The following is a 13,414-nucleotide window of genomic DNA, read 5'->3' on the forward strand; positions in this document are numbered from 1 at the left end:
TCCTACAGCACATTTATTTAAATTGGCTGTTCTAAATGACACTGCCCTAAGTTCCCTTCACCAATGTCAAGAGAGACTTGTAAGCTCACCTTTCTCTGCAGTAGTTTCTTCATCAGTTTCTTTGTGGAAGAATCTTTATCCCCAGTTGACACCTGTAAGAGCATTATGTGATAAGGAGTCAAAGGCGGCCTCTGGGGAGCTGGAATTGAGGTTGAAGGTCTCACATTAAAAAAGTCATTTACTTCTGGTTTAGTTTTGCTCTTAGGCATTATTCACAGTTTTGCTCTGTCTTCAAACAACAGGAGCAGTGGCCCCACTAAAAGAAAAGAAATCTGAAGCTATTGAATGTGCTTAGAGTTAGTAAGTATTAACTTGGGCTTTCAGGAGTCAATCCACAGTGTGTCATTAAAGCAAGAGAGCCCCCACTTTTCATTGCCATCGCCTTATTGTTGCTGCACTTTTTTATTTTTTTTTACCAGACAAGGTATTTCTAATAATACTTTTACACAGCATATGGTTTTGTATGTCGCTGGAGTAAACTTCTTCCTCAGTTGATTATTGTTGTGCCAAGTTGTTTTTTATTGGTACTAATAAATATATAATTAGTGTTTACAAGAAAATACAGAAGAATATTTGTTTGAATACTTTGTAGTTTTGGGACAGACAAGTGAAACTTCAGTATGTATTTTAACATATCTCGTGCATATCCAGAATAGGTTTGCAAAAATCACATACTCAAGATTTGATTGATCTCACAGGAATGTCTTATCGTATGCTTTTAATTATGGAAATATCAGTGTATTGGCTTTATCAACTTCACATTAGAGGATTTTTTCACCATGTATTTCCTTGTATTATTTTCAGCTTTTTTACTTCTCAAGTAACATAAAACGGGATTTATATAAGTAAGGCTTATGTGGCAAATAAGTAGGACAGGGTATAGTCATCACTGACAGAAGTGTTTTGATAAGAAGGGTAAATGCATGTCTAAAAAAGGAAGCACACAATAGTTACTGACTTCAAAGGGATTTTTTTTCTCTCATTGTAAATTAAATTTAACCCAAATAATTTAAGCCTTCAAGATAGCAAAGAGTTAAAGTGAACATAACTTACACACTGAGAAATTTTTGTTATTCTTTTTAATTTTCAATTAAACAAAGGGCTGTTAAATATTTTTAAAGGGCAAATTTAGCACTTCAGTAACACTGACTCAGAATAAAACAGTCTTCTCAAATTAATTTCAGTAGGAATTTCTGTTCTATTCTAATATAATCTCAACATATTGTTATCAGTTTCTTTCTTTTTAAGGTGTGCATAAACATGTGCAGCTATGAATGACAGAATAGCTCAGCCACCTATAGATTATTGTGTGCTAGTCATGGTCTCTACAGTCATTACCAGTAACACAGCTACAGGCCTAAAAGTTCCACTGGCTGCTGGCTAGTATTTGGGAAATGTCTGCACTGTAGCAGCACACTGGGTTGTCTTCATTAAGGCCAAGCCCACTGGAAGCATGAAACAGTCCAGAGACAAGCAGATGAGTATAGCTGAATCTGGGGTCTCTCAGTTGGGTTCCACTGCCCTGTGTGGACATAACCAAGTGATCTTATTTGCCACTGTAGATATTGCTAATGAATTCCCCTAAAATGCCCCCCTTACGTGGTTGCCTATGTGACTAACTTTATAGGCAACCATATTTCACTAAGGACAGTTACAGTATTTGCTATGAAAACTTAAGTGTTTGTGTGCTTGAAGAGTCACTGTTTAAATGCCTATGGAATTTAAGAAAAAGGAAAAGATCTTATCAAATTAGTTCTGTCATATTGAAAACTTCAGCTTTAAAATAGTTTATGCCTCTGCATTTGACTTTCTCAGGTGAAATTTTACTGTAAAAAACAGAGCATCTTTTTTCTGAGATAAGGAAAAGAAAAGAAAAGAAAGCCAAACAAGTCATATTCTTTTTCATATTTTCTTAAGGTTTCTTTTTTTCCTATTTCACAAAGTGGTCAGCCTAGACCTTGTTTATTCAGGGGCTTGCCCAAAGCAATGCAGGCATCCTTCTGTTGTGCTTGTCAGGAAAGGATATTTTAAAGAAAGAAATAAAAAGTCGATTTAATAGCAAAGAGAGATCTTCACAAGTATCTTTCCCTTTTACTCCTTTAGTAAAGCAAAGAACTCTCCAATTACAGCTTCTACTATTATTTTCAGAAGTTTCAATATTATGTGATAACCTGGTATTACAGTGTCTTTTGTCAGAGCACCAGAAAAAGCTTTGAAAAACATTAGCCACGGTTAGAATTCCTTGTCATTTTCACTTGCAGTTTTGATATCATTATAAAGTACTACAATTTTTTCTTCTAAATGGCTCATAGTATGAAACTTTTATTCTGCTTTTTCCTCCAGTTACCCTGTAGGGTGGCATGTTTTTAGTGAACACAGGCAGAGAATCTGTGCTGTACACAGGAGTGATCAGGTCAGCTCCAAAAGGATTTTATGGGCTAGTTTTGTCCATTTTATAAGTAGGCTTGTGGTTACCCAGTAGTTAATGTCTAGCATAAATATGGGCTGTTTCCTAGAAGAGAAGTCCTTTACTACCACCTGCCCTCTGTCCCAGACATCAGTTATTCATTCCAGCCACATTCTCAGCACTGGCTCATGGGGTCACGCAGGGAGTCAGATCAAAGCAGTGGTGGGGATTATAACTAACAGGTCTCTTGGATTAGGTTTCATGTACTGATAGGAATATGAGGATTTGTTCCTTGTGTGTATGTTCTTTTCTTCCTGTTATATTTCTATACAGATTCTTCAACATAAAGTCTCTGAGCTCTCTAGATCAATACAGGAAGAAATTGCTATTAGTGAACAGAGGCAAAGAATCTGTGCTGTATGCAGAAGTGAAGCTGTTTTACTTTGCTGTATTCACAACAGGTGCATTTGCAGGCACTTTCTATACTAGTTTAGGGACTTCCTATGCAGAGGGAAATAGTTCTTTGCTTCCACAGGGAAAAAAAATCAAATTCTATGATTTGGAATGGAGTTGTTTGAAAAGATAAGCAATCCTAGTAAGATTCTACTATATAAGCAGTTATAAACCCAATGGCTAATGAAAATGAGTTTTTAAAGAGTGTTTTCCAAATGTTTGTATGCAAGCTTAAGTTGAAAACTTAGGGTCTGTTCAGTTAAATAAAACCCATGCTCTCTGGATTGGGATCATATTCTTCTCTCTCCTTTTCTTTTCTTTTCTTTTCTTTTCTTTTCTTTTCTTTTCATAGGGTGAATAATTGCTTAACTAGGATATCTGGCTTCTGACTTTTAAAAAGGAAATGTTATTGCTTTGGAGAACAATTCAGTACATTTAAAGTGCTGCTTTCAAAGATATGCTAAAATCTTGATGAGATTAGTTACTTCTATTGGAAATTTTTGTACTAATTACCAAACAAATGATCTGACTCAGCTGCAGTAGTCATTACTAAAGAAGAACAAAAATTTTTTTTTTACTCAGTAGATAAATGGAAAAAATTGAAGAAAACTTATTTGAGAATGAATTAGATACTGGTTTAATCAGGTCAACATGTTTCATTTCAGTGTAGAATAATATGAAAAAATCCAAAGTAATGGAAGCTATGGACTTTTCCTATGCACACTTGCCAGACAGGGTGCACAAGGAATTTATATTATTACCTATTTCTAACAGTCCCTGTTCATTATAGACCAGAAACTCAGCCTCGGTTCTCTCAATTATTCTGAGCCAGCACATTACAAGGAAAAGTAAGATGATCTGAGCTTAAAGGTTACTCTGAAGAGTATATTTCTCTCATACTGTTCTGCAATCTCTTCATTGATATGTTACTATCAAAGCCAGACAAATTAAATACTAGATTCAGAACTTCTGCTCAAAAACTGTCATGAATAGGTGACCAGAGTTCACAAACAGTTCAGTGACAGCTCATCAAGAACAGAAAATGGTGTTCAGTGTTCCAGGGAAGGGTACCCTTGCTACTGAGCATGCTTGAAGAAAGGGGATGTCCCTTTCACTGTCCAGTTATGCTGTACAAAACTGTTTCACCAGAATCTGTTCAGCAATTTCATTATAAATATATAACTTGTTTCTGGATGACCAAAACTGAGGTTTTAAGTCCAATATATTGTCAGAACCAGAAATTAGTGCCTTTGTCACTGCTCTGTTAATGAAGTTATTACAATGTCGGAAAATGAAAGTTCTGGTTAAACAACTCTAACTGCTGGGTTTTAAATAGGATTTTTCTATTATTCAATAACTACACTTTTCCTAAGTTCAATATCTACCAGCTATTTTGAAAACATTTTTATAGTTTCCTTTATCTGCTATAATTTCCCTCCCTATGTTTGATCTGTGCTTCTCATAGTTTCTTGACCTTGTCTCATGTTGATGAAGCTACACCCTTTCAGTGTGTACCACTATTTATTTTATGTTGCTCATTTTAAAGACACCTCGACCTAAAATTAACATTTTTTTGCTGGACGCAAGGCCATGCCTCTGTGGGATTCCTCAGGGCAAGAAACACAAGTAGATTATCCAATTTGATTTCTATTTGTAGCTAAACACCATATTCTATGCAGCCTTGTCAAACACAGAGATACTCAGATACAGGGCTGGTTCTCTGGATACATGATTCTGTATCTCCACTTCTGCCTGCATGGTTTGTTGAGGACTAATTCTGACAAGTACGATAGATCCAAGCCAATAACCTTTTTTTACAGTGGTGATCCTTAGTCATAAAAATAGTCTCTTGCAAGCAGCTAAATAAGATTGAAAAGAAACATCACTTATTCAATGCTGGGTGGCAGATAAAGTGAAATTCAGGATATGAGATACTTATCTTCAATTACAGATTATAGGGCATGTTAGGCCAAGTTACCCCAACAAGCACAGAGTGCAAATTTTGTTTTGCTGTGCTGCCAGCAATCACTGTACCATGGTGGTAGTAAAAAGGTGGCATTTGAGAGAAAGACCAGTTGGTATATCTGCTGCTATGTGCCCGCACACATCTTGGGAGAGGCAGCAATAATTGTATTTAGGACTTACTCAGATACTGGCCAATGGAAACAGCTATGAAAATGCATTCAAGTAATGCATCTCCTGGTACTCCACTCACACACAGTCCCAGAGTGGTATTATTAATTTTTTCACCTCTGGCAGCACCCTTCAGACTCAATAACAGAAGGAAAGTTGTAGCAGTTTTATGTGTTTTCATTTCTATCCATCTGCCTTTCGGCAATTAGTGACCATGGGGGATACTCTAAAACCCAGCAATGACAAAACAGGCCAGGGTGATGGTGGACAATAAATAAATTTTCAATGTACTGTAGAGAACAAAAATAACTAATTCAACTTGGGTAGACAAAGCCTTTAAAGACCTAAGAAAGCCATAGGCCCCCATGCACGCATCTGGTGTCACTATTTTTGAATATTTCTTGGCTTCAGATTACCACAATAAAACACAAACTTTTTTGAATGCAGTCTACCTAAAGCAAGCAATAAAGGATCTTGGAACCTGTAGGAACTGATACATGAAGAAGGATCATATGAATACTTTTGAAAAGGCAAGGCTTCAACTTGCAAGTATTTGAATTTCATTCACATCAAGGAGAGATTGATACCATGGTGCTATAATGATGAGTGAAAGGATGAAATTTAAAAAAAGATACATGAGACTGGAATTAGGGAAATACTCCCTACTGTTCTGATATTTCAGTTTTCAAAAAATTCTCTTGAAGGAAAAATCACCTAGAACTTCCAAAACTAGGAGATAGACTTTGGAAAACTTAGCGGGGAACAAGTTACTGAGATCTGAATAAGTGAATTGCCCCTTCTCTATCCTTACTTCTGTTAAAATATTTCTATATAAAAGTTTTTCTTTAGACACTAAAAGGGGAAGTTTTCAACTTTAACAAGCTAATATGATCTCTATAAAACCTATCATTATAAACTAAATTGTTTAACAGGGGATATAGCACTAAGTATGCTTTAAAGGAAGGTTTAAATGTTAAGCCTAAGGACTGTTTATGTTACCAGAAAGTCATCAAGAATGGAGCATATTTGAAGCCTATGCCTGTGAAAGAAGCAGAACTTTTTTTTAACAATGCTTAAAATATGTCAAGTCAAAACTCAAGAACCTTTAGCACCATTATACAGCATCCAGAACATGCTACCATGTTCCAAACAGTTGGTCACAGCCATCCCCATCAAAAGTCGGCTCCAGAGAGTAATACCTTCAATATCTGGGTTGAGGTGGTAGTTTTATTGTCATTATAACTTTTTTGGTTCACTAAGAACACGAAAATTAAAAAAATGGAATAAATGATAAAATTACAATTTTGTGCAGAAGCAAAACCAAGACATTTCAGTGTAATATCAAATGAGAGAATACTTTATATTATTGTCAGTTACTTGATTTATTCCTCAAAATGACAATATTATTTTAATAAATAAATGAAACACAAGATTATGTTTGGCTTTTATGTTTAATTAAATTTCATGTTGGCTCCAAGAGATCTGCAGGATGAAAAAAAATGTCATAGATGTTTCAAAGAACAATTGTAGAAGGTAATGTTTACACATCTTTTATGTTAGATTAGGAGAAAAATTCTCTGATGATTGATGATATCAAGATAATTTCTGTTAACATTGTAAGCTAGTAGCAGCAGCTTGTTTTCATACTACCAAGGAATTTACCTGAGCTCCATGCAGCTTATAACAAAACGATAATTTCAATTTTGATCTTCAGAGAAGTGAGCTCCGTTAAGTACTAAAGACTGGCATTGCTGTAATGTTTGAGACTGCAGAGATTTGCAAAGGTTTCCTCCTCCCACAGGCTTTGGCTATATTTGTCAACTCAATGAAGACTGTAGGGTGAAACCTGAGGAGTGCTGATCCCATGTATCTCCTGCTGACATCAGTAGGAGCTTAGCACCTATCAGCATCAAAGGGTTTTGTGACTGCAGCTGACTCTCAATAACGCAAAACAATTAAAAATAATAGCAAATGGGACAAAACCCAAATGATACAATAGATACTGGGAAAAGTTTTAAAGATATCCTAAAAATTCAGGATCATCTTAGTTTTACAGTTTAGCATCTCAGTTGTGACCAGACTGTATCAGGAAAACATGATACAGAATTAAATTCTGAATAAAAGGCCAAGTAAATTGTATAATGGTGAGAGTGGCTGTAATCTACATAAAAATTAACATAAAGTCAATCTAAAGTAACGCTGTGATAGAAATCAGCATTGTGTGTCTCTTGTGTCTTTACTTTTACATTTAAATGACGTGCACCCATGATTAACATTTAGGCTTTTGCTTTCTGTCCACCACCAAATCTATTTGGTCTTTGACCCAGGAATGATTTTTTGCCTGTCTATAGAGCTTTACACAATGGAGGTTCTGAACCATAAGGGAAGCTCCAGTGGAACACATAAAGAATAGTAAATAGCAATATTTACGTTATCAAGGCCGTAGTCCCCACATACGCTTCTCTAAGGATTCTAAGCGTAAGTGTCCATTTGTCAGATCTTTGTTCTTTCTGCCATACTACTTCTCAGCCTTAGCAAGATGTTTGTTGCAGTGGTCTGGTGTGTTTATTAGCTTAATCTGAGTGGTCTGGATTTACTTTGGAGGAAGCTGATTGAATGTCACCCGCCTATTTTAGAGTTGACAGAAAGTCTTGGCATATTTGCACTTGCTTGTGCCTGCAGTCAGTGTAGTTAGGACTTGTTCTACTCCCATACTATGCTTTGATATCTTTTCATATGAACCTATGCAGAAATACTAAATTTATTTGTCCTCAGGAGAGTCAGGAGCCCAGAAGCCCTAAAGATAAGAAATCACGACAGAGACACTTTCTAGTCATAATAAAAACATAGCGAAGCCTGATTATAAGTGGAATTGCAGTTGCAATACCACAATAAAACTGAAGTATGAAAATGAATTACGGGAAGTCCAAGAACACAGATGAGACCTCTAAATTATGATGGAATAAGTCAGATTTTGCCACAGGGCATAAGCATCAACCTGCAGTTTCCTTTGAAAGCTACTGCAGATGCCAGGGCTAACAATAACTCAGTAACTGAAAAGGCTTTTCAACTGTACAGTATCCAATGTATAAAATCAGCTGAGATCTCTCTGAAGTGGATTGTGTCTCATTTTTACTGCCAGCTAGCCTTTCAGCCTTTCAAATGTTCAGAATGCATTGCTATGGAGAAAATCACTGAAGCATGAGCTGCCATATGAGCTTTTAAAGTTCTGTTCATTACTTCCCAGTCATGGCCACTGTTTTTCCTTTTCAGAAAGGCAACCTATAATCTCTATCACTATCTTGTATAATCAGCCTTCCATGCCCTCTTCTTCCTTATTTCCCTCTTTCCTCCCACTTTGTTTTCTGTTTGCTGAGACGTCTTCAAACACAGGACTATGTGTTCGTGTAACCACTGTGCCAAAAGTTGTAGAGAAGTCTACTGGCTTACAGATATGCAGCTTCACAGTGAAATATCAAGTGTTACCACAATGTCGACCTAACAATGTCGACATCCATGACTGCCAACTTCATAGGATAGACTACTGTGTTGTTAATGTACCTTACAAACATAAAAAGTTGATTTGGGATATAATTAATCAGGTGGTTTAGGTTTTGGGGGGTTTTGGTGGTTTTTTTGTTTGTTGATTCTTTTATCTAATCATATGGTGGAATTGCAATGACACCCAGCTAATTTTCTAAACACATCTTACACTGCAGATTCCCTTCCAGAGGGACCAGTGATACAACAGGACTGGAGCTATAGCCCAATTTACCGTAAACATACAGTCCTGAGGAAGTTTCTCTATGCCTGCAAGAAATTATTCATCATGAAATAAAATGAACTATTCATTTGCAAGCAGCTAATCTGTACTATCAGCTGTCTGCATGGCTGAGTAAAGCCTCCTCATGTAGGTATTGGTAGCATCACTTTTCTGGGAAGAGCCAGGCTTGTTCATGTAGGTATATGTGATATTATTAGCCTGTGTGAAAATTATTCCTCTTTAAACCATTAAGTGAGGCCAGGAATTTAGGTAATTGGAATTACTTTTTTTTTTAGGTCTTCTTGTTAATTTTTAGTGTATAAGCCATTTCTTCATAGGTTCAGCACAGTGGTGTAATACGCTGAAACTGTTATTGTGCCACTCGTATCTGTTTTCATGTTTGTAACTAAGAGATATGCCAAAGATGTATGGCTCCTTACTGGATATATCACTGCAAACATAGATTTAGCTCCGCTAAATTAGTAAGAATGACTAATCATTCATTTTCTGGTCCATTAATCAAATACATTTTCTTTGTTGAAAGCCTCTTCTCACAATCACTACCTGTTTTAATAAGATCTATAGCGACAATCCTGAAATTTCCCCAGTCTAAGAGAATTTGCACATTTTAAGAAAACTTTTCAGGTCAGTGGGATTCCAACAAGGGTCAGAGTCTTTCTACGAGGGTAAGTAGAACTCATCCCAAAGTAATACTGGTGTAAATATTTAAGTGTCTGTGACACCCTCACTTTCAAGATGGACAGTGAGATTATTTGCCAAAGGACTTACTCATCAAATCGGGAGGGTGAAGAAGTGATTTGAAATTAATATGTGCACTATACAGTGCAATTTGTTGCATTGTTTGTTGCACTACTTGTGAAATAACATTTTTCATCATGTCTTCAATCTTTATATTCTGCCTAAATTTCATTACCTCTGAGATGGATATACAAGAAAGGATAATGCTGAACCAGAAGAACTGGATCATTTAAACTTAAATCCAAGACTTATAGTCATCAACAAAAAATAAGCACAACAATCAGCTGAATTGTGTAGATGTGTTGTTCTAATAACAATTTTTATCAGCTCTAAATTGGACCAAAAGTGGAAGGCAACTTGGAGGAATTGCAGGAATGCAGTTCAGTTAGTCAGATCAGAAAGATCCTAAGCACATCATGAATTGGCTCCAATGGTATTTACCATAGTTTCACAGCAGTTGCACAGATTAGACCTGGATAATTTTTGAATGTTTCATTCACACAAAAGAGCAATTTCAAAGTCCTTTACCAAAATTTGTGAGATCATTGTTCATATAAAGTAGCTGGGCATACACAAGAGAATTTAATATTCTGGACTGTTTTGTTCTACAGATGACATGAGCCAAGGTCTCCTTTCTCTGATCTTGATGGGCTGCTCAGGTAAATGATAAAGATCTAATGAATTAGAGTAAAGACTAATAGCTAACAGATGTACAGACGCTATCCACTCAATTAATGCTGCTGTACATTATGTGGAACTAATGCAAATTACTGTCTGCAGAATGTTTACAGATTGGAATTGTGCTTAGCAACTTGGTGACAACCTCAAGTTTTTCCAATATATTAGGAAAATGCTGTGAAGGAACTAGTAAGGTACAGTCACTGTGACATTTCTTCATGACCTTTAGGTTCCAGTCAGTTCTCCTTGTTTAAGAAATTTTTCGTTCAGTTTCAGTTGGTTAAGGCTGCATTTTATCATTACTTTTAAACAGGTAAGACAATACTGATTTTTTTCTACAGTTAAAAATTATAACCCCAGAAAATTAGTATTGCTGATAAAATGGTCTTCAGTCTCAAAAGACTTATTTAATTAAGTATATCTATAATTAGAGATATAAACTGTGACACTTTAAAAACTCATACTCTGGTGCCAATACGTCCTTCAGTGTATGTCAAGTTTTACAGACAGCTAAAATTTCTTTTTTCATTCACTTCTCAAAGATGATTTGTCCAAATATTACAGTGATTTGTTTATTTTGATATTCAAATGATTTTAGACTCAAACTAACATTTAAAGGACACTCAATGATGAGTTGCAAATTGCAACTGAAATGAGTCTTGTTTAGTTGATAGTTTAGTCATCAACTGGTTGTCTCTTTTACATAATTGCTATGCATGCTGGAATAGAAATCTTCTCAATTTATTTCTTTTCATAATACAAAAATACATTTAAACAAATCAATTGTTGAGTTTGGCCAGTGTTTAACAATTCCCTGTATTCAGCTCAAACACTTGAGCTGATTCTTAAGGCGAAGAAAAGAGAAATATTAGTAGTTAAAAGAGGAAGACGGAGAAAGGAAGTATACTTCACCTGAAGCTCAGAAGTTAGGTGTGATATGTACAAGACAGTGAGAAGTGATAGAATCAGTAGCAGAAATTACTACAAATTTGGTGTAAACTTGTGTTTATACCACACACGTGGTATAATACGTGATACCATGATATTTAGATGCTGTGTTTAAGCAGTGCCATTTTTAATGCCTCTTGTAAAAAATATTTTCACATCCAATAACCAAAGCCAAGCTTACTTGCTGTTTCAGGGAGTCAAAGTCTTCTTTAACATGTTCCTAAGTGTGAAAATAATTTTTTTCATTCTCAGCGTAAAAATAGATACATCTGCTCAGTAGTATTCGTGAGCAAGTTTTAAGCAGTAAAAAAAATAAGCATTTTTATTTTGCAATGAGATCTTTACTCCATGTTGTGTATCACTTATGGAATTAATTTTGATCATTAAAACTACCTTCCAGTCATTTGTATTAAGTACAGTATTTTAATATTTATTATTTTGGTTCTTGAAACAGCTGGTTTATCGGAGACTTCCACTCTGAATTCAGGGTTTCACAGTATTATTGGGCTACTATGAACTGAAATAAAAGCAAACAAAATCTAATCTGCTACAATATCAAAACTGCTGCAGTGTTTATGACTCCACTTGATCTCTGGTAAACAGTGTGTTAAATTTTTATTTAGCATAGCCAGAAATTCCTGAAGCCTTTGCCAGGATTGTAGAAGGGAACAACCACTTGAGGTTTGGGCTGCCTGCAATCATGTAATTAGCTTAACTGAATACCAGAAGTTCTGAGATGAGGTTATTTATGAACTAATTGACAGTCTGCACTGGTTTACCATAGGAAAGAGGAAAAGATAACCTAACAGGAGAAAAAGCTACCCTTAAAATGGAACTATTAGAGCAATGAAATTACTCGGTTTGCATATTTCCAGTCTTCTTGAATTTATGGTTCCCTTGCTGGGAGAAATTTAACCACTGTCTGCTGAGGAAATGTTTGAGGTTTTTTTTAAATTCTTTTGTGTCAGCATCCAAGCTTCCCTCATAGTACATTGCTTAACATCTCTACATTCTGGTTTTAAACATGGTAAACAGCCTTTCACACCTAATCAAACAATTGTCCTGATCAAATTCTCTTTCCTACTCAAACATCTGTCAACATGTTTAATATAAGAGATTTCAAAATGTTTGTAATCAGGGTCAGCTCGGGATCCTAAACAAGTTTTAACTTTGCTCTTCCAAAGCTTCTTGTGTTCTGGTTTGTTGTCCATATAATAAGGGTAGTGGCACATTATTTCCTGTCAGGGCAGTTCTGAAAATAAGCATAACAAGATCTATGAGCATTCAAAAGAAAAGGATCTTTGTATTACATGGGTAACTCTATGATATTTATTAGCATTTATAATAATTTGTAATAACAATTCTTTGTTTTTAGAGTCTTGGGTGAAAACATTATTACTAATAGGTCTCATTTGCAATTTTCAAAAAAAAGAAACAACAAAGCTCTTGTTTTCATATAGCTATTTTCAGTAACTTGGATATGGTATGCATCCTTGCATACCTAACGCCTGTTGTCTTCCAATTTCTTTGATTGTAAAGGTCATCATCAGCATAAATTGAACCATAAGTAATAAGATTTAAAGCTGGGTAAGTTGAATCAGTTGACAGTTAAAGAGTTTAAAATAGCCTACTATAGCTTCTAGTAGCTGTGTTGCAAGCAATACACAGGATTTCCTCCATGCTGCTCCTCAGCTGAACCCAAGCTGAACCCCTTTTTTGATGCAATCATTTGATCAAAAATGAGCAGCTAAAATGAAAGTAATTTTTCAAAAGAGTACATGATTGCTGTGTGCGAAGCTCTGGTTAACCAATCTGAAATATTTCAGTCAGACTCCTTCTCAAAACTCCCAGACTTATCAAATGATACAAATAACTTTTCCAGATATTTACTAAGGAGATAAATGTTTACCTGTATTAGGAAAGAAATTGCTTTCCTGTCAGTTCCACATTGCCCTTCATAGTCTTCCCCTCTGTCCAAAAGAAAGTATAGAGCTGCAGAGTTGTTTGTTTTTTTTTTTTTAATTCAAACCCATGATTTTCACATATTTAAGCAATTGTTTGTGCATTGTAGGACTCTCCCAGAACATGTGTGTAGCTATACACCCATTCACACAGCTTTTGGAGTAGTGACTGCACACAGGGAAATAAGAGCATCCCTCTTTTATAGAGAAGACTCGTGTTCCATTCTCTGAGGGTTTGAGGTCTTCTGTGCT

At 35.6% G+C, this 13,414-nt stretch overlaps 1 protein-coding gene across 9 annotated transcripts in view; it reads left to right on the plus strand.

The window, feature by feature from the left end:
* PACRG (parkin coregulated) overlaps positions 1-13,414 on the plus strand; it is a 216,052-nt gene that overhangs the window by 170,700 nt on the left and 31,938 nt on the right. For 7 of the 9 annotated variants that reach the window (XM_042025065.1, XM_042025064.1, XM_042025063.1 and 4 more), the window contains one exon: positions 10,187-10,234. The exons of the other annotated variants lie outside the window; for them this stretch is intronic. In XM_042025065.1, coding sequence (XP_041880999.1) covers positions 10,187-10,234 — 48 coding nt within the window. The remainder of the gene's footprint in view (positions 1-10,186; positions 10,235-13,414) is intronic. 9 annotated transcript variants of the gene reach the window in all.

The sequence above is a fragment of the Corvus kubaryi genome, unplaced genomic scaffold, assembly GCF_017639235.1.
Source record: "Corvus kubaryi isolate FWS band 111438036 unplaced genomic scaffold, C.kubaryi_AGA036_p1.0 37266, whole genome shotgun sequence".
Lineage (NCBI taxonomy): Eukaryota > Metazoa > Chordata > Aves > Passeriformes > Corvidae > Corvus > Corvus kubaryi.